The 18,703-nt window shown below is 41.9% G+C and overlaps 1 protein-coding gene across 1 annotated transcript in view; it reads right to left on the reverse strand.

The window, feature by feature from the left end:
- LOC117216546 (diacylglycerol O-acyltransferase 1) overlaps nt 1-18,703 on the reverse strand; it is an 87,870-nt gene that overhangs the window by 26,533 nt on the left and 42,634 nt on the right. Inside the window, exon 6 of the mRNA XM_033463312.1 lies at nt 5,618-5,773. Within this exon, the coding sequence (XP_033319203.1) occupies nt 5,618-5,773 (156 nt within the window). The remainder of the gene's footprint in view (nt 1-5,617; nt 5,774-18,703) is intronic.

Raw genomic sequence — 18,703 nt, forward strand, 5'->3', positions numbered from 1 at the left:
CTGTTCCAGGAAATTTACGGGTTCGCCGGATTGCCTTGTCGAAGATTGCAGCCAATCCTATCGGTCGGAAGCTTCGTCTCTTGTACCGCTCAAGCTTAATTTGTGAGATTTCTCGTTCGCTGTGCGATCCTTCCGTTCGATCGTTCGCCTTCCTTTTCCCTTTGCCGCTTTCTTCGACAACTTGCTGCTGGCTCTTTCACAGTTCCAACCGGTTCTATTTTATCACGTCATGAGTTACAATGTATCATAGATCGGCAGTACTCAAACAATGATATTATTGAGATATGTATAATTTTGCGTGCTAGATTAGATTGACCGCGAAGTAGTGACACACGTATGTGAATATGAGTGTGTGGAAGTATGTGTGTGCGCGGCGTCTCAAAAAACAGATGAATGTAACTGTTCCGTTGGCAGTGTGATATAGAAGATGGTGAGACAAAGAGAGTACTGAGATGCGTGCAAATGTCGATATCGACGAAGATCCTGGAAATCATTTATTAAATAAATCTAAAACTATTTGAATATGAATTCTAAGTGTGACCTTAGTGTTCCTTTACTTTTATTTCGGCAATTAGGATCCACAATTCTCAACAGATATGCGTAAGCAATCGACACGCGATTAATTCTATAAAAATTTTATCGTTCAAGGACTCATTTTCAAAGTAATCGCGTGTAATTGTTGAAACTCTGAATAACTATGCTAAGTAACTGACCTCTACCGAAATCTTTTAATTTTGGATGAAAATATCGAATGCTCCGGATATAGATTTGGGCATTAGAACTCTTGTTACTTTAGGAACTTGTATCGATAAACTATGCACGATACAAGTTCCTAAAATAACACAAATTCTAATCTCCCGAAGAAATTGGAAAAAAATAGAAATTGCTTCCCTGAATGAAAGCCTGCACGATCTCGTAACATCCAGCTTGCAACCCCACGATGATAAGAACAGAGGGGTGCGAACTTGTTGGGTTCGTAGTTCTCGCGAGTGCTGCGAAGCCCGTGATACCGGCACGTAAGAAGATTTTAGACGCGTAGATGCTTCCGTGAGCTCGCGGTACGAAAGGTTGGACGTCAACGGAGTAATAAATTAGAGGAAATTCGTCCGACAGTAGCATTAAACGACTCTCTTCTCCCGACACATGATATATGACGGCATATTTAACGTTGCGTAAGTATAATATTTAAAACCGTAAACGATAGAAATTTTGAAAACAGTGGCCTTGAAGAACCAGAAACTAAAAACTGTTGCAAAATAGGGTCAATTGTACGATATTTAAAAAAAAACTAAATTTTTCATATTCTGAAAATTTTTTACAGAAAAAAAATTTACATTTATTACAGAAGGATTTTAAGATACTATTGAACATCATTATTGGGTTACGTGTGAGAATGATATCGAGTATCAGAAAGATATCAGTATAACCACAATGGGTTTGGAATTTCATGCTACTACCATTAATACCAACAGCCGTGGTTTTAGTATGTTTTAATGAACGAATTGGTCAGAATGTGGAACTATGTATAACATTGATATTATAGAACAAAATGTTCCCTACAAACGAATAATTATTTCCAGATTTTCGTCTTGCTCATTACGTGAAAGTAAGGGATTACCACTAACTAGCCGATTTTTGCATCCATGAGAGACGTGAATCCACGAAAAATTTTCCATCTCTGTGAAGTTAGCAAACAAGTTTTATGTTACTACATAAAATCGTTAATGTAGATAATATAATTAAATAAATCCCCGTATTGAAAATTGAAGAATAAAATTTCATCCAACTATAGTCCATTTTCATACTCCTAAATAGCACGATACTTTAAATATTTTATCACGAATTCACTTACACAAGGTTGTTCAAAAATGACTACGACGATGAACAGGATATTAATTCTAAAAACTGCCAACATTTCAAAAAGGAACGTCACGCCACAATGTTAAAACCCCCCGAAAATGAATACCTTCTGCAAATTCCCTCGTCATTCATACATTATTAATCCCGCTTGCTGCAAAAATTTTCAAATTTTTCTGCAAACAACTATCACACGACAGCGCGGTCTTCCCTCGACAAAGCGATGAAAAAAAAGGGGCTTCCTAAGGAAACTCCACGACATTCACCAGGAACTCGTTGGTCGGAATGGCGACGTGGCACGCGAAAGGATAGCCACGAACCACGTTTGGCTCAAGACTGGACCGTTTCCGCTTTATTTTTACTCGACCGATCGGCAAGGTCCGTTTGTTCGTGTCTACGTTCCGAAAGGACTTTCTCGCTTTGCGCTGGCTAAGAGAGACATTAGAGAAGATTGCTTATTGAAAGTAACGCTCGGCGAGAAAGGCCATCGAACTCGTTTTAACCAATCGATTGGTACGAACATCACAGTGCGGCATGTAGTGAACTAATAATCACTGTTCGATTTCGATCTCATTATTTGACGATATCATCAGTTTGTAGGCAAGTGACATAAGTGTAAACAATAATTCCTCGATAGAGGATTAGTAGAGCTCGTTTGTACATCAAAATCTAATCACTAAAAATTAGCTTACTCATTCGTTACACATTCCTGTTCATTAATTCTTGTAATTCATAGCATTTGGTACGTCTCAGACATGGAAAATTTGAGAAAAGGTATATATAGTTTTCATTTTCCAATTAAAAAATTTCTTTCTTTCTTTAAGGAGCAATCTAAAAAGTGGTTCAAAGCATCCTGTAATATTTGTAATTGATATTGTTCTGTGTCAAGAGGGTATTGTATTGCATTGCTATGTAATCCTTTTCTGCTACAAACTGCTACCCTCAATGTCAGTTTTTTAGTGAAATCCTATTCGCAATCGCAACTTGGTTCAACAGTAGATATTCACCACACTTGTTCCAAGAAAATTTTTAAAGTTACACGGAAACTCTGTTCTTTACAAAATGTCGGTACAATATACGATGAAACGGAAGAGAGAATAAATGACTTGTGCATGGTACTTACATAAAAATGGAAAGATCGTTCCCGACATGGACACAATTTTCTATATTGAAATACGCCAACGTGTGTAGTTGTATAAAGAGATCAATAATCAAGACATTTAATCTAAACCAGAGAGTAGGAGAAACCCTACAGACACTTTTACTCACATTGGATCGCTAATATCGAATATCAGGGAAATTGCACGTTATATGCATTTTTTTTATCTGTGTCCTAAATCCTCATTTAAATGTCACAGATAAAAAGCTTCCGCGAAAGTCGCGTACGCGCGGCAACGTAACGCTCGCAAAAGTCAACACCGTCATTATGCGACGCAATAATACGGCTTGCCTTGGCGTTCGCCCGATAGAGAGCAGAAAGGGTGCAGAGGACGAAAATTACACGGCACGAGGTACAGAGGCAGGATTATACACGCGCTCGTGGCTCCGCCGTAACTAGGATGCATTCGTCGATCGCGCCACTTCGATTCGATCAAGAGAATCGATCGTAGAAGCCGTGATGCGTGCTCTGCTCGCCGCAACCCAGGCGTCCCATCGAATTTCGATAATTATATCAGCCCGCGGCGCTTTTCATACTTCGCTTGGTAACGTTATGTGTGATCGAACAGCGGAGTCGATCTAGCGAAGAATTAACAGTCGTCTAATTTTCCTTAGTCTGAAATTTTCGTTCTTGGGCCGATGAATAATCATGGTAATTGCGCATCTATGTCTGAAAGGAAACGGCGGTCGGCTATGGTCAAACGTTTTAACATCTACATTATCCTACCGCGCGATACTTAACGTTCGACCATTTCTCAACATCTGTACCACGTGTTTCCGGGAAAGGTATCAGTACGGCGACTCACCATTCACATGCATCCACCATTATGTCTTCCTCTCACATTATCTTGGCGTTGATTAACGAGCCTAGGCCGCGAACAGGAACTCAGGAAACGAGAAGAGAACCGGCTACCAAATGGACTCGAATCGAATTTGCAAACAGCAACGTCAGAGGTATGTCTCTTTATGTAAGCGTAACGGTACATCGTACTCATAGAACCAGGCATACAGGCATCATTGTGAGATTCTCTTTTCCATGTTCTACTTGATTATTTGACTAACAATAAGTGGAGCAAATAATACCAACGAGAAACGTAAGAATGCAACGGTAAACATTGCCTTTGTAGGAGAGCAAAGAAAAGATTTCTCTTCTTTCCGAATCTCAACTTCCAAAAGTTTTAGTAATCGCTTATTTACCGAATAAAGATCGTTATTTGCAGAATCACGAATAAAAGGAGCACAATATCGACAACGATAATACCAGCATAAAAGAAATACGACGCGATTAAACGGGCGAGTGTAGGTGAACGCGGCTTCGTGGAACATAGAGGGAGTAATTTTTTCAGATTGATTTTTTCTAAGTGACTTCTACAGCCCTCGAAGTCTCCTTAAAGCGTCTCTATGGAAGCGGAAGAGTTGTGTAACAGATTTCCACTGCACGAAAGAGGGTCATAACGCGTCACAATGATACACGAGGTCTTTGCAGTACTACCAATCTCCCGTACAGGGAGAAACAGAGGGAAGGCGAAACGAAAGGAGACCGTGGCGTAGGAGGTTGGAGAAGGGTTAATATTCCATGCGGTGAGTTTATTGGGGAAAGGTCGCTCGTATAATTTGACTTTGCCGGGCTGAATAATCGATATACCACCACCTAACCGGCCAATACCCGGAAACAGAGGCGAGGCTGATCGAGAGTTTAAATTGGGTGGAAATTATTCGCCTCTTCCACTACGGCTCTCTGTGTGCGTACCAAGCTGGGATGTGCACACGCGTCGTGACCAAGCAGGACATTCTGTATGCAACTTCAGGAGCGAACAAATACCAACAACGTGGAGGACTGTATTGCGACGCTCAAAAGACGCGCGTGTAGGCTGTAATGTATGCATGTCAGAGTCTATTACGCGTCACGAATATTTGCAGTTTACATCGGCTGGCTTTCAGGATAAATTCATCGCGTACTTTGAACTCACGAATGCATCGTAGCGTGAAAGAAGAAACAGAGTCAGTCGGATATCGATCTCAAGAGGAACATATATAAAACTGATATCCAGAAATAAATCAGAATAGAGGCAACAAATTCTGCACGCTCTTCTGCTTTTTTACTCGTCGCGTTCCTTTAATTAATTTCGCTTAGAATAGAAACCAACTCTGGCTGGTCGCGAAACGTGTATAACCGTTGCACACGGGATTTAACCAGTCGTCCAAAAACTTGTAACAAGCATTTTCGTGTGAGCCCCGTCACAGAGGCGGCCGACCAAAAATCCACGCGCATACGCTGTACACGCCCGATGGTCGACGTTTTTCGGGCGGTATTCGCGTAAAATTAGAGGGTGTTACGCGAAAGCACGAAACAATGTAAAGGGAATGCGTAATAGTTGTTATCGAAAATGCCGGGATGCGCGTACCATGCATTCCGAAATAACGTTTGCCGTTTCGTTCGACGCGATAAATTGATATCGTTGATAGAAATAAACGTCGCGCCGTCGAGTTATTATGCAACCGCAAATTGATACAAAAGTCTCTTGAATATAAAACGTCGGGAATAGGAAGGAAATGGAAAATACGGTGTCAAAGCGAAATTACGCGAGCATTGTCTACTTACACTGTAGATTATCGCACGACAAAGATTTCCGTCGCATTCTGCCCTGGCTCTTTGCCTTTCTTCGGCCGCTTAGACGACACCACATGTTCACTTGCACGTACGACCATAGCTTCAGGAACAGGATGGCGTACAGCATACATACGTACATGGCACCGACTGAAACAACCGACAAAATTAATTGTATGTATAATATCGCAAATTATCGTAGCAGCTTATCATCGATCGCAATTTTATTTCGTATACCACGGTCTGGAAAATTCAAAAGATAATATTCGCGGCAATCTTGGTAAAATCGTTACCTCTCGACGTGGTTTTTCGTCTACATTTTGAATCAAAGAAAGAAGTTACAAGTACGTCGATCGTCTACGCTGTTAAAGTCAAATATACGAGGAGATATTAATACAATTTTTCGTTTCCTTTTAGTACCCTTACTGTCGAGTAAAAGTTAATTAATTCGCCCTCTTGCCATCTGTAAAAACTGATTACTCGGAGAGCGGCTGTCGATATATACATTGGATTCTCAAACAAAGTAAAAACGAAACAATAGCCTCGAGCTTACCGATCTTTAATCAAGAAGAACGAATAAGGAGAGACGAAGCAAAATTTACTTTCCGAGAATTTCATTAAACAAATTCTGAAAAATCCATGGCATTCGTTATCCCCGGCGCGTACTACGTTCCTTCTAAATTCAAAAAAAAAAAAAAAAAAAAAAAAAGAACAAGTTAGAAGGACAAAGAGACGCACCGTTACGAAAAAAAGATGAATATTGAGATGAAAAAAAGACGAAAGAAAGAGAGAAGGGAAAACGGTGTGGTGACATGTGCAAGCTGGTGCACGACGTGCAAGTACATTTTAATCATCGCAATTTTACGCGCCTCCGGGAACGTGACAGCGGATACGTCTGCGTGAATAAAGCATACGCTGTTACACCGGATGTACGTGTCCGAATGTGGCAATTAAAGGGTTTATAAAGCACGGCATTACGCATTCACGGTCGGCAATTTCGTCCACGCTGAATTTATCCTTCTTTTTTCTGCCTACTCTTTCTTTTTTATACTTCCTCTTTTACACTGAACGTCCCAACAAAGCCTGTGACTGAACGAACGTGTAATGATTAAAGGCTCAGAAGCATTTCTCGCGATTTTTCCTTCCGTTGACCGGAACATCGGGACGCGAACACATTTTCTTTTCCAACGCCTCGGCCGTGACTCTGTCCGACATAGTCCGCGTTTAATTATAGCCAACGGTATTTGCATCGCGATTTTAAGAATGTCAGTTATTATTATGCGGTGGCAGTAAGGGCTGCTACAGCTAATGGCGCGGAATTATAGACGATGACGAAGCCCGAAGCTCATATTTTCCGATATTTCCATCGATCCTGGCCACCTCCTTCGTCCCGGATTGTTCGTATCTTAATTAAATCGCGTTTGCTACCTGGTTATCCAGGTGTGCTGAGATTCCGTACATTAATGCTACGTGCTCTTCAAGGGGCACGAGTAAAATGTTCGTTTCTTTATTTTTTACGTTTTTTTTTTTCTCGTTTTTAGTAGTTTGCTGTTCCTATGTTTATCGTGAAACTTTTTCCCAGGACAGGGCTGACCCGTGCCCGTCATCAAAGGCAAAACAGTTTTAATAAATATTTATTCGGTTTAAGGTTTTATTTGCATGTAAATAACGTTGGGAAACGCATTGCGTTCACGCGGATGAAATAAGGCCGGCAGCGAAAACTTCGACCTCGAATAAACGTTTAATTGCTGGATTCATAACTTTAGCCGCGGCTAGGTGGTCACTTGCTTCTTTGACTCTTCAGTACCACATCGCATCGTGACGAACGTTATTCTGTTCTCGATTACTCAACGAATTAAACGAGCGAGTCGTTGAACAGAATATCGAACTCTCGTATCGAAGATGAGAACTAAGCAGCTAGAATAAAGTAGCCATGAAACATGATCTCGTTAAGACAAAACGATGAGATAAACCGTTTTTTATTTCTCCCCCGAATCACGTCGCTAGATTTTATTAAAATTTGCAACTTGTTAGTCCAAGAATGATAATGGCGAAAGAGGACACACTATGGACCAATCAGAACAAATGCTTCTTGTATTTCGTGTTGATCTTACTTAGCCTACGGTTTTAAAGGAAGTGAAGGTACAACAACTTATTGTTCCTTCGAATCATCTACCACTACTCGAGCGAAACTTAAAAACGTATCATCGGTATCCGGCTCGTCCGTAACGTTTACAATTTCTACTAAGTCTTCCTCCTACAAAAAAATTTCTGTTTCAACAACTTCTTGATCGACTTACTGCTTGTCTCTCGTTTCGACATAAATTTTTGTTCCAATCTGTATGACGATAAACACCGAGTATTCCCGCAGCGCATTAAACGACCCGTTGTTTAAATTATTCGAAAGAATGATAATTAATGCATCGAAATCGCCTGATTCGTGTGAGTCAGACAGCGAGATGAAGCTACGATAACGAGAAAGCGAGAAAGCTTGTAACAAGCATAATCGGCCGATACTATCGTTCGTTAATGGCCACGATATACAACGATGCCACGAAGGGCTAGGCTACGTTATTTCCAGGAAATATGCACAAATGCATGGATTTGCCGCTGTACGCGAGCTTCCGGAATAACCACGGGAATGTCCTTTACCCGGTTAAAGCGTATACTAATATATTCAACCGTGATGTTCCCTTTGGCCCCGTGTTTTTCTCGTTCTTCGCGCGAGAAATATTTTCTTTGCCACGGTGACACCTGAAAACCCAGCTACAGTGCTAATTAGGAGGATTCTCAGATTCCTATGTGGATGCGTTTAAGTGCTCACCGTTATACCGTCGACGATGCTACGACGCGACTTCTTTGACAAGAAAGCGGTCCTTGTCAGGCCTTGTTAATAACATCGAAGGAGTTTTACCTCGAAAGCATTAAGGGGCTAGATAGGAAGCCCTTGATTCATCTCTTCCCTCGAGCGTAATTTCCCCGATAACTGTCGTAAATGGACGAAACTTTTCAACAGATTCCGTGTTTACCCGCTTTGGGATTCAACCGTGAGTTTCTTCGTTTGACTTCGTTAAAAAGCTATCAAAACGATATAAATATTAATCTCCCGGCTCCAGTTACCATTGTCACGCTCCTGACAAATCAATCTTCGCTACGGAATAGCATGGGAAAAGGGGATCTGTCCCTACCGTATATCAAACGAAGATTTAAAACTCACGACCCCGAGTAACTTTGAAGGATCGATCGAGCGTGAAGTGGAATCAACGAGGAAATTCCTAAAGAAACTGGAAAAGAGCACGCGTTACAGGATTGCGTGGCAGTTATCGCAAAACGAAGGAAGTACATCTGCGTCCCTGTTTGTCGCTTATACTCGCTTCGAGATTATCGCTCGCACGAAAGTTCGCGCGACTAACGCTGGAATATAATACATGTACGTTATATACCTGTACGAGGCAAGATAATTGCCAAATGCCGTGACGCAGGTACACGCTTAGTATAGTTTGACACCGAGTACGTTGAAACGAATCTATCTTGCTGAGGGGCGCGCTGCGTCACTTCCAATACATTATGCGTGTGCACGCCTCTTATGCGATTTTGACACGATCGAGTGAATTGCCTTGGATCGACGTCATGGTAAATACGAGACGACGGAATATCTCTAAAATTCCTCGGATCAAGGAAGAAACTTTGTCATTCGAATCTAACTGTCTATGTATTTTTATTTTACTTTACTTTAAACTTCCATTGTTAATACTAAAACTGCCAAACCTAGGAAAATAACAAATCTCTAATTTTTCAAAACCTATAATTATTACAAAAAATGATTTTGACGATATAGTTCATTTCTCTTGAAATGGAAATATTCTTTTCATTATAGCCGTCTATATGCAGATCGGTAGGCCCAGTATTAATCCCCTTTCTTTTCGTTTCTTCAATATACCCTTGAACCTTCCTCCCTCGAAAATTATTACATGTCCAGTAATTTTTCAGCGGTCAAGCAACTTAATGCCTTAATTGTTCTATAACCATAGAAAACATATCTGGCGAGGTTTAAGATATATAGTATACTCGAGTTACGTCGATTGAAATCACCGTTCTTGCACGAGACATTACGCCGGAGACACACGCCGGTACGTTTTTCGTGTCCGGTCGCAATATACGAGCACGCCGCAATTGAGTCGCGACAATTTGTCCCTATGTTGGACCGTAAGGCGCACTGTCACGGAAGATTTATACGAAACGATACGCTGTCCGGTAGACTTTTCATCGATGGTATTACGTGACGGTAAATTTTCGAGCGACGATATTACGACATTATAAAACACTGTTGGATAATCTAAATCGCCCAACAACGGAAACGGGATTCTTCCTATTACACAATATTTTTTCCAATTCGCCGATACCGAACTATCGACAGTCGTACAATGGACAGTTATAAAGCGCCGCAACGCCAAAGACAGCGAATGAGTAAGACTATTTATATGCAAACACGTTCTTTCACGTACTCGAATACGTATCGATGATTTTATTACTCCGCTCTCGATTCAGCTGTCCGCGGGAGAGATAAACCCCCGAAGATATATCGTTCGGTGGCAAACAATTTTCCAAAATTTTTCAAGACACCGTCATATTTCATCTCCGACAATAGCGTCGACGTGTAGAAAAGAGGAACTATAAAAAAGAGCGCAAAAAAAGAAAGGACGAAAAAAAAAATAAAACAAAAATCACGCCCTCGGTTAACGTATAGAATTATTCTACTGATTTTGCTGCAACGAACACGCCGTTCAACGATGAAGAGACCAAGGGGATTGTTGCATTGTGCAGCCAGCGTGCAACAATAGCGAAAGTTCCACCACTGAAAATAGTTTCTCCATTTTCTTCGGCCGCTCGTCGAGCTGAGGAATTGCCAGTTTTCACATCGGACCCCATTGTCGCCCGGTATACTTCAAGATCCGCAACTCCCGATCTTCGCCATCCCATTTCGACCCGCTACTTCTCCTCTCGATTTCAACCAGCCTCCCCTTCCATCTTCTCACCTTATCCCAGGCTCGTAGTACGACGATTCCTCCTTCCTCTTCTGTCAACTGACACAGTCGTTCTCGTCTATCTTTACGCCACCGTTTTCTCCCTCTTTTTTTCGATCGTACTGATGCCAGAAAAAGCAGACTGATGCATTTTGATCAGGATCCATTTCCGCGTGCCGACTCGAACGGAAGAGACTCCAGGGCTCTTTCACCCTCGCCTAGGAAACGTGTCATCGAGAACGTCCTCTCTTTGAAACACGCTCATACCATGGGTCGACTTAGTTTCTTCATCTTTTATAGGTTCGATCCCCTTTCATCATCCCCGCATCCGCGGCGATTCTGCTCCACGGAATAAACGCCACGATTGCTTCCAGCCGCTTTACAACGAAGCTCTGTGATGTATTGTGAGTCAACAGGTTTTTGTGATTATGCAAAGATTGTTTGCAGTCATTAATTGGAAAGTAAAAATGTAATAATAGAAAAAATAAGGTAGATAGTTTTTACCTTGAACAATTCGAATTTGCTATAAATCTTCCTTTATAATTAATAGCCTTTTATATGAAACATGATCCGATATTTCATTGGATATTTAATTTTCTCCTGAATTTCACATCAATGTATTTAATTTCATTTTTCATCTCTGTTCAGGTAATTCGTTAGAAGAGCGGTGCTTTGAAAGATGTAAATATAAATTCATTAAGGCTCCTAATGGAACCAAGCATCGTGGCGAACGCATGAGAAATTATGACAGACGTAGGATATAGTGACATTTCTCGGTTCGCTGGCAGTAGTATTGTCCCGCCATTAGACAGACAGCGCGATCGTCAGACAAGGGAACAACGTTTCAATATTTTCATAGATACGACGTTACCTATATATATCCGGATAAAAATCGAACGAAATCACTTCGATATTTTTCTAATTGATCCTGTCTGTAATTTAGACGAAAGGAATTTACGAGGATTGTTTTTCCTTCGTTTTTTATTCCATGAAATTCGAGGACTCATGCATATGGAATTGATACGTAGTAACGAACAGTTGGCGAATAATTAATTAAAATACAAATTTGAGGCTCAATCTCATATCCTAAATATTTGATCGCTTAAAATGTATGCTCGAGTTGACGTTCGTTTCTCTTTGCCGTTCGACAAATTGCCATACGCACGATGCGTGAACTTGAAAAAAAAAATATTAATGAACGCGAAATATCGGTACAATGAATCGAAAATCCTTAATTGAGCGCGATGTAGTACCTGGTCTCCCTGTCGACGATTAATCGTTTCATCGAAGCTATTAGAAGGTAACTGCGAGTTCGCGGAACAATGTCGCACCTACGTCGAACGTGGTCTGCAATTTTGTTCCGCGTAGCGTGCACGTTGCATTTAGCGTGACAACGCGGATGCGTGTAGGCGACACACCTGAACTATTCTAACGTATAAATCGAGAATACTGAATAAAATAATCAAATAAAAAAGAAGGAAGGGGAAAAGAAGAATGAAAGACCCAAGAAAGAAACATCAAAAGGGAAAAGAAAGAGAATAAAAAGCAAAAAACGGAAAGCGGAATCCGAAAAGAGCAGCGGGAGGTCGACGATACAAGCCAGGACGATGGTATATCCTCGATTCGCGATCGTAATCAGAAACGGCGACTGCGCTTCCAATTCCACGCATTCGCCTACCTACTATCCCGCCAGAATTCGTGAGTAAGACGACGCTCATCGTTATCGTCGTTAAAATTTCTGCAATACGTATCCGCTGAATTTCGATGAACCACGGCCGATCGAGTTTACTCCAACGACTATATTCCCCCGGATTCATAATTGTGCAACATTACTTTAAAAGAAAAATAAAATATATATACATAATGAATATATAATGAATGGTGTATACAGAATGAAACGTAAATAAAGGTAGTATATAAATATGCGTGTGCAATATTAAAATAACTCAACTTAGGAAAAGCGTGGTTGATGAAAAGCGAAAAAAATCGTAGCTGGAAATAGATATTTCGATTGTGTTTTTATTCCCACTACTTTCTTACTCCACCCGTCGGGTCTGGAATTTATTCTTTCAACGTGTTTTACGCAGAAACTTTTATTCAAGCGTGCATACGCGACTGAATCGAATAAACCTTCGAAATTACGATTTCATAAAAATCCGTAATGTTCGGAATAAAAATGTCAAAGGTGTTTCACGGATGAAAGACGCGCGACACAGCGCCATCGTGAATATGCACGTCAGGGAGAATTGTTTCCTTTTATTTTTCCCGGGGAACAAAGAACGACAACCGAAACGTTATTTTTTAAATGGTTGCATGTCACGGTCGTTCTTTCTATTAGAGCATGAAATGTGATTCGCTGTTACGATTGTCTTCACGACCGACTGGTTCGATGACCAGTTAAACTATATTATTAAACGATCTAACAGTTCCAACTATCCCAGATGTTCCACTAATTAACACGAGAATTCAACGTTATTAATTAACAAGATCCGAGTCCCAGTTCGATTCTATGTGAATTCAGTAAAATAGGAGATACACGGGAATTATAAGCAAATTTCGGCGAACCGAGGGAATTACCAAACGATAGTTAGGAATTAGACGAGTTCCCAAAATTCGGCTGGCTGAAACAAAACGTCCAAAGTTTTCATTAATTAGCTCGAAGAATAATTATCTGGTGGAACGATACTATATTTCGTGCAATTGTGAGGCGATGTGAGTGCCTCGTGTCAATATCACCGCTCCAATGCGCCCAGATGGAATATATGTATGTACTACGAGTAGTGTGACAATAACACGATCAGTTATACCGATTCCGCAATATCGGCGCCCTCGATCGCTGGTATCGAGTTTCCTCCAACGAAACCGCTGTCCGTATCGTAATTGGGGAACTTGTGAAATGCTCTTCCCATTAATTTTAAGAGATTATTATTTGATGCATCGATGCACACAGACAATTAAGAGATCACGCTGTTAGCTTCGCTAATATTTCTGTCAACGGAAGTATTCAAAAGGTCACGAGACATTTTCTTAAGTAATAAAATTTCTTAAACGTGCTTTTCAATTTTTAAATCGTTTTAAATATTTTTATTACCGACCTACGTTTATTCGGTAAGACCTACTTAATTCTTTAGGAGATAGGATCTCGACATTTTTAATCTTTATCAATTTTTGATACAGCAAGACAGGAATTCATGAGTAGAATTCTAAACGGGGCACTAATACTAAAAGCCAATGCTTTAAAACAAGCCTCGGAAAGTCTTCAGAAGTTACATCAAAGATCGAATATCCATCGAATTAATACAACATCCTTTCAAACCCGATCTTCGTCTGGTTGATACAAAGTGAACACCAGTCAATCTGACGTTGATCAAACGGAATAAACCAAGAATCTCTCTGCGACCTTCCGGTATTCGCTAACAACAAAATCAATAAGAATCTTCTTCAGGCCAGGATACCTGCGAAGCAAAAACGAGGCTGTCTTTATTTTTCGACGATGTTCGTCGATAAATTCACCCGGAGACTTCGCTTCCGGAAGTCGTGTCTTTTGCACGGACGTGCTTGGTGATCGATCGCCCGGCCGTAATTCATCTGGCACGCGTAATTCCATACTTATGTCCTGACGATTCCTCTGCTCGTATCTTCGATTTCCACAGTCTGTTCCCGCCCCACTCCAGAGGAACATCTATGATCCTGGCACGATATCCAGTTGGCTCGAGCTTGTAATCACCTCGCGAAGTTACCGTGCGTGAAGCCGGAACTTGGCAAGCTGCGTGCATTCGTTTCACGCACGACTATGCTGATCGCGTGGCTCTGTGTGTACGTTTGTTTTCACGCGTTTGTGGGGTGGATAGGATGATACAGTTGGAAGGACGTCGTTTCTGCTTTTTTCAATTGAATCAATAGGCGAGCAAAACGCATATCCGAGGGATTTTCCTTTCACTAAAAATAGCGTTTTCTCTTCCATTGGTACGTTCGTAAACTGGTACAACATTTCCATATCGGTTTTTTTCTTTCACTTTTTATCTCTCTCTCTCTCTCTAACTACAGTGGTGGGGTGTGCAAAATCCAGCACGTTTGTTTCCACGCTACAAAGATACTCCCTTCCGATAGGTGTTCTTCTAACATAGGCAATCATTTCTCTCCCTCTCCAACTTAAAAAGGTTGCAAACTTTTCTTTCCAATTTTTGTTTCCGATAGTTGTTTTCCCTATACATCTCCCTAAGGTTCTGCTTCTTCTTACTCGTTTAAGGAACGTGTCAGCGATCGGCGCGGTATTCTCTGAAACGAAATTCGCCCGAATAGACTCGAATTAAATTTCAAGCATCTTTCCCCGCGACTTGACCGGCGCTCCTGCGCTTTCTCTTTCAGCGTTCGCGCAATCTCCTAACGCAAAGTTCAATCGTCGTATCGCTCTCGAGAGAATCGATTTCGTCTTACATTCCACGCCGTGACTTCGCAGAGAACTAAACATCTTAACGTGTTGTTGCAACGAAGCTGATTCCCCGAGCACCAAAGAGGCACAAAGCGACCGCTTCCTCTCAAGTTTGTTTCCAGACGCGGAACACAGCGCGCGAACTTCGTATTTCGATGAATCTTTCAGGCGTATCCTCGACCGAGGTCAGACACAGGTTAAAAATGCACCGGATTAAATCGGCGTGGAGAACGACGATCAAAGCGAGACGTGCATTCACAACGGTCTTAAACGTGACCGCATTAACGTGTGGCTCTTGCTTTGTACATCCTTCCTATGAGTTTAACCTCGATCCAGCCACTCCCTACGGAGTCGAGAAACAGCTAGAACGCGACGTTCTTGGCTAGCCGAATCCCTTTGGAAATTCAGGATATCCTCTTGCGAGACACTTGCGCTGCCATCTCTATGCGACTACCTCGAACGTTTGCGGGAAGAAAGCCTCCTGCCAGAGAATCCAACTGTATGTTTGATATTCCAAGTGTCCAACTTGCTTTGTACTATTCTTGGTTACGAATTAGTATGAGAAAGCCTTCTGGTATTATGTTGATATACATACAAGAATGCTTTTGGCCAAAAATATTTTCTACTGCGATATACTAAAGTATTATTTTCTGAAAATCATATCAAGTAATTTTACGTTTTAAACGGTGCTGGATGGTGTATAAATCAAGTTTAGGAGTTACTCCATGGGAAAATGCGTCGAGAATGGTAAACCAAAGCCGGCGTTGAACGCAAATCGTCACCGGACGAAGGGTGTCGCGACGACGTTAATATTTCAGTAGCTCAGCCTCGTAACGTTGCGAAGTGACTCTCCGCGTATCGTTGTTATATCTTTACAAGTATGTTGCCGGTAGTTAGAGGCAGTGTGACCAGACCTGCCAGCCAGTTGAAGAGGCCCCTCTATCTGACATCCACAAAGGCTAGCACCCGGGTATCGAGTCAAGCGCTTGCGACGTGTAACTCGCGACATCCACCAGCGATGCTGCTCAGAACCGTGACTTCGTTCGCATTATTCGCGCGGTAACCAATTTACCATCCTAATTTCGCGTGGATTATCCGGTGTAAACGGCACACCGACGGTTGCCTTTGTGCATTCGACTGCCACGAGCTAGTTAGCCTAACACCGGCTGGCTAGACTCCAGACGTTTCTATCTCAAACCCCTGCGCGCCTGTATCGCTGCTTGCCGGCGAGGATATGTATGGAATTCTTGCACCCCTGGATCGCCATTACGCGCGGCGTGAAAGCGAATCAAGCACGCACACGAGGATGCGTCTCGTTCTCTGCTCGAATGCTCGACCATCCGCGTCTTCTTTAGCCTGGCTCGGCCGTGTTTCACGCTACGTCGAACACCGTGCTCGTTTGAAGTCAACGAAATTGGCTGCTTATAAGGGCTGACGGTTTCGGAGTGTGAGTGCTGAATTCATCGCTTCTTCGTCGTTCCGCTTCTCTTTTTTCTTCTTCTTCTTCGTTTTCTTCCTTCGTTTCTACTTTCCTCTTCTTTTTCTCTCCACCTGCTCTCTGACTATTTAAGTCAGTTCATCCTCGTTCCATCTTAGATCGTTTTCTCTTCCTTTTCTCCGTTCCTCGTCCAATCCTATCGACCATTTCGTACTGGCCGTGTTCTTTGGAATTACAAATTATGCAGCGAACGGTTCGACTACCGCGGCATGAGTTCCTCAGGAATTACAAATCACACGTCCAGACATCGTCCTCTCAGTCTACAAGAGAGATTCGCTTCGGAGAGCGAGAAGCGAGCTACTGTTGGTTTAGGCAGGAACGAATAGGGTAGAGGTTGGAACAAAGGAAACGCTGGATCAGATTTAGGATCTCGGCGAGTCTCGCGCCAGAACGGTCGAGGCTGCAGACGTGGTACATCGTGGAACGTAAGAGGCAATCAGTGTGTTTGTACGTTCACATGGAGAGGAAGAGAAGATGGAGATTCGTCTGTAAATAACGGCCGAAGAAACGGAACTTGGCATAATTTTCCTAACATAGCCTTGGACTCTTCTCGTTAACGAACTGTTAAATCACGCGATTCCTTAATTAACGAGTTCCAAGTTTCAATATTTATCATCAACATCTTTGGTTACTGACCGTCGTTGGCCTTCGAGATTATCCAGTTTCCAGCAATTCATATTTACCTAACAAGGCATTTACGCGCTTTGAATCATAAATGTTTCTCCATCGAGGCCAGGTTCTGCACTAAAACGTTTACAGGCTTACACCGGAGGTAGAGAAGCTTTGGGCGAAACGGAAATTACGTTCGAACGCAGCCGGATATGTGGCCAGATGGGCGCCTTTCCGCGAATTTTGAATAACAAATCGTGGACCGCCGACTAATTCGTGCAGCCGTTCAACCACTCCGTCCCTTTCGCTGTGACGAAAGGGAGAGAACCAGCCGGAATAACTACTTCGTTATCATGCTGTAATCCACTAGGATCTAGTTGAGCAAACGAGAACATCTATCGTGAATGGGGAAGCGTTTAGGTCGCGCCATTTTCCCGGAATCTGTGTCACCAGTTACCGACGCCCACGTTATAAGGTAAAACGACTCACCTCAGGACCTCGTGGAACCTAAAGATTATAAGATTCATTTAAACTTTATCGCTTCGACCAACGAACTTTGCCGTGTCAAGCGATTTTAATTTTCATTCGTTCTTACGGTGGCTAAACTTCGCTGATATCTGCCAGTAGGTTAAGATGTAGGTTTAAGGACGTGAGTGAAATTTGTGAGAGGTAATTTAGTTCGGACCAAAGTGGTTTGCACCAAAATGTGATTTTAATTTTGTAGCTACGTACTTAATTTTAAGGAAACTATTTCAAGTCGGCAATAATTTTATACTGGGTGAACCTTCTTCAGGATTTTCGTAAATATCATTAATTAGAAAATTATTTTAACGAAAGACTTATGCGATAAAAGATTCGAAACCTATATCAGAATTTCTTCAACATCATCTCCAAGAAGAGAATCATTTACGTTTGCCACGCAAATATTATCTCCTGCGAAAGTTTCAAACTTACTTCGTATGAAACTATCTTTCCTTTTACGCTATTTTTTCACATCAACAAACTTTCGTTATCGTCCATTTAATCAAATCTTCGAGTCATCGTCCACTAGTTTTCTCTTGAAATGATTTCACAAAAGTTTCCTCTAGTTCCAAAAGCACGCCTACGTTACTCGCATCCAATATCCATCCTGTTGCAGCTGCATTTTTCACCTAGAGAACGTAGATAATGATACTATAACGGCGTTGTACAGCGACAGAGAGACGAACAAAAGAATGGCTAAGCTAAACGGGAAAAGAGAACGCCTTATTCTCGGCACGATCTTGAAATATGTCGCCTGGCGGTTTGCTTTCTCCGCCCCGTCTTTAACGCTAACGTGTCACGCGCGTACACGACGTTAGATGACGACAACGACGACGACGTTAGATGACGACGACGAGGACGACGACGACGATTGAATTTTCCAGGCAGACACAACGATATCGTCAGCTCGATTCGTAAAGGCTCGCCTCTTTGTTTCGTCCGACGCGTTATTACGTTCCCATCTGACGTTATGCGTTCGGATTTTACGGTTGGAG

This window comes from Bombus bifarius, unplaced genomic scaffold (assembly GCF_011952205.1).
Source record: "Bombus bifarius isolate JDL3187 unplaced genomic scaffold, Bbif_JDL3187 scf7180000010271, whole genome shotgun sequence".
Taxonomy (NCBI): domain Eukaryota; kingdom Metazoa; phylum Arthropoda; class Insecta; order Hymenoptera; family Apidae; genus Bombus; species Bombus bifarius.